Source organism: Eimeria tenella, genomic scaffold, assembly GCF_000499545.2.
Source record: "Eimeria tenella Houghton genomic scaffold, Eth_scaff1780, whole genome shotgun sequence".
NCBI lineage: Eukaryota > Apicomplexa > Conoidasida > Eucoccidiorida > Eimeriidae > Eimeria > Eimeria tenella.
The window spans coordinates 2,387-2,694 of record NW_013541610.1 but is presented as its reverse complement, the minus strand read 5'-3'; the positions used below and the strand labels follow the sequence as shown (position 1 = coordinate 2,694).

At 67.2% G+C, this 308-nt stretch overlaps 1 protein-coding gene across 1 annotated transcript in view; it reads right to left on the bottom strand.

Annotated features, from left to right (window-relative positions):
• ETH_00039965 (uncharacterized protein) overlaps positions 1-280 on the bottom strand; it is a gene marked incomplete at both ends in the record, with an annotated part of 1,237 nt that extends 957 nt beyond the window's left edge. The window contains one exon of the mRNA XM_013373833.1: positions 4-280. Within this exon, the coding sequence (XP_013229287.1) occupies positions 4-280 (277 nt within the window). The remainder of the gene's footprint in view (positions 1-3) is intronic.
• Between the last annotated feature and the right edge of the window lie 28 nt (positions 281-308).

Below are 308 nucleotides of genomic sequence, written 5' to 3'. Positions count from 1 at the left end.
GCGGGGGCCCCTTGGGGGCCCCCTGGGGGGTCCCATCGGGGGGCCCCTGGGGGGCCCCCAAGAGCTGCTGCTCAGCTGCTGCTGCACTGGGTGCTGCTGCTGCATGCGTCGTGCATTCCAGGGCTGTGCTACCCTCTGGGGCTTTCTGTTTGCTGCTGCTGCTGCAGTCTCCTGGGCCAGGCAGCAAAGCGGCTGCTGCAGCGGCTGCTGCTGCTGCAGCTTCTGAAGCCGTGGCAGTTACGGTGGATGCTGCAGCTGGACTCGTAGCTGCAGCAGCCATTGGTGCAGCACCTGCTGCATCTGGTGCA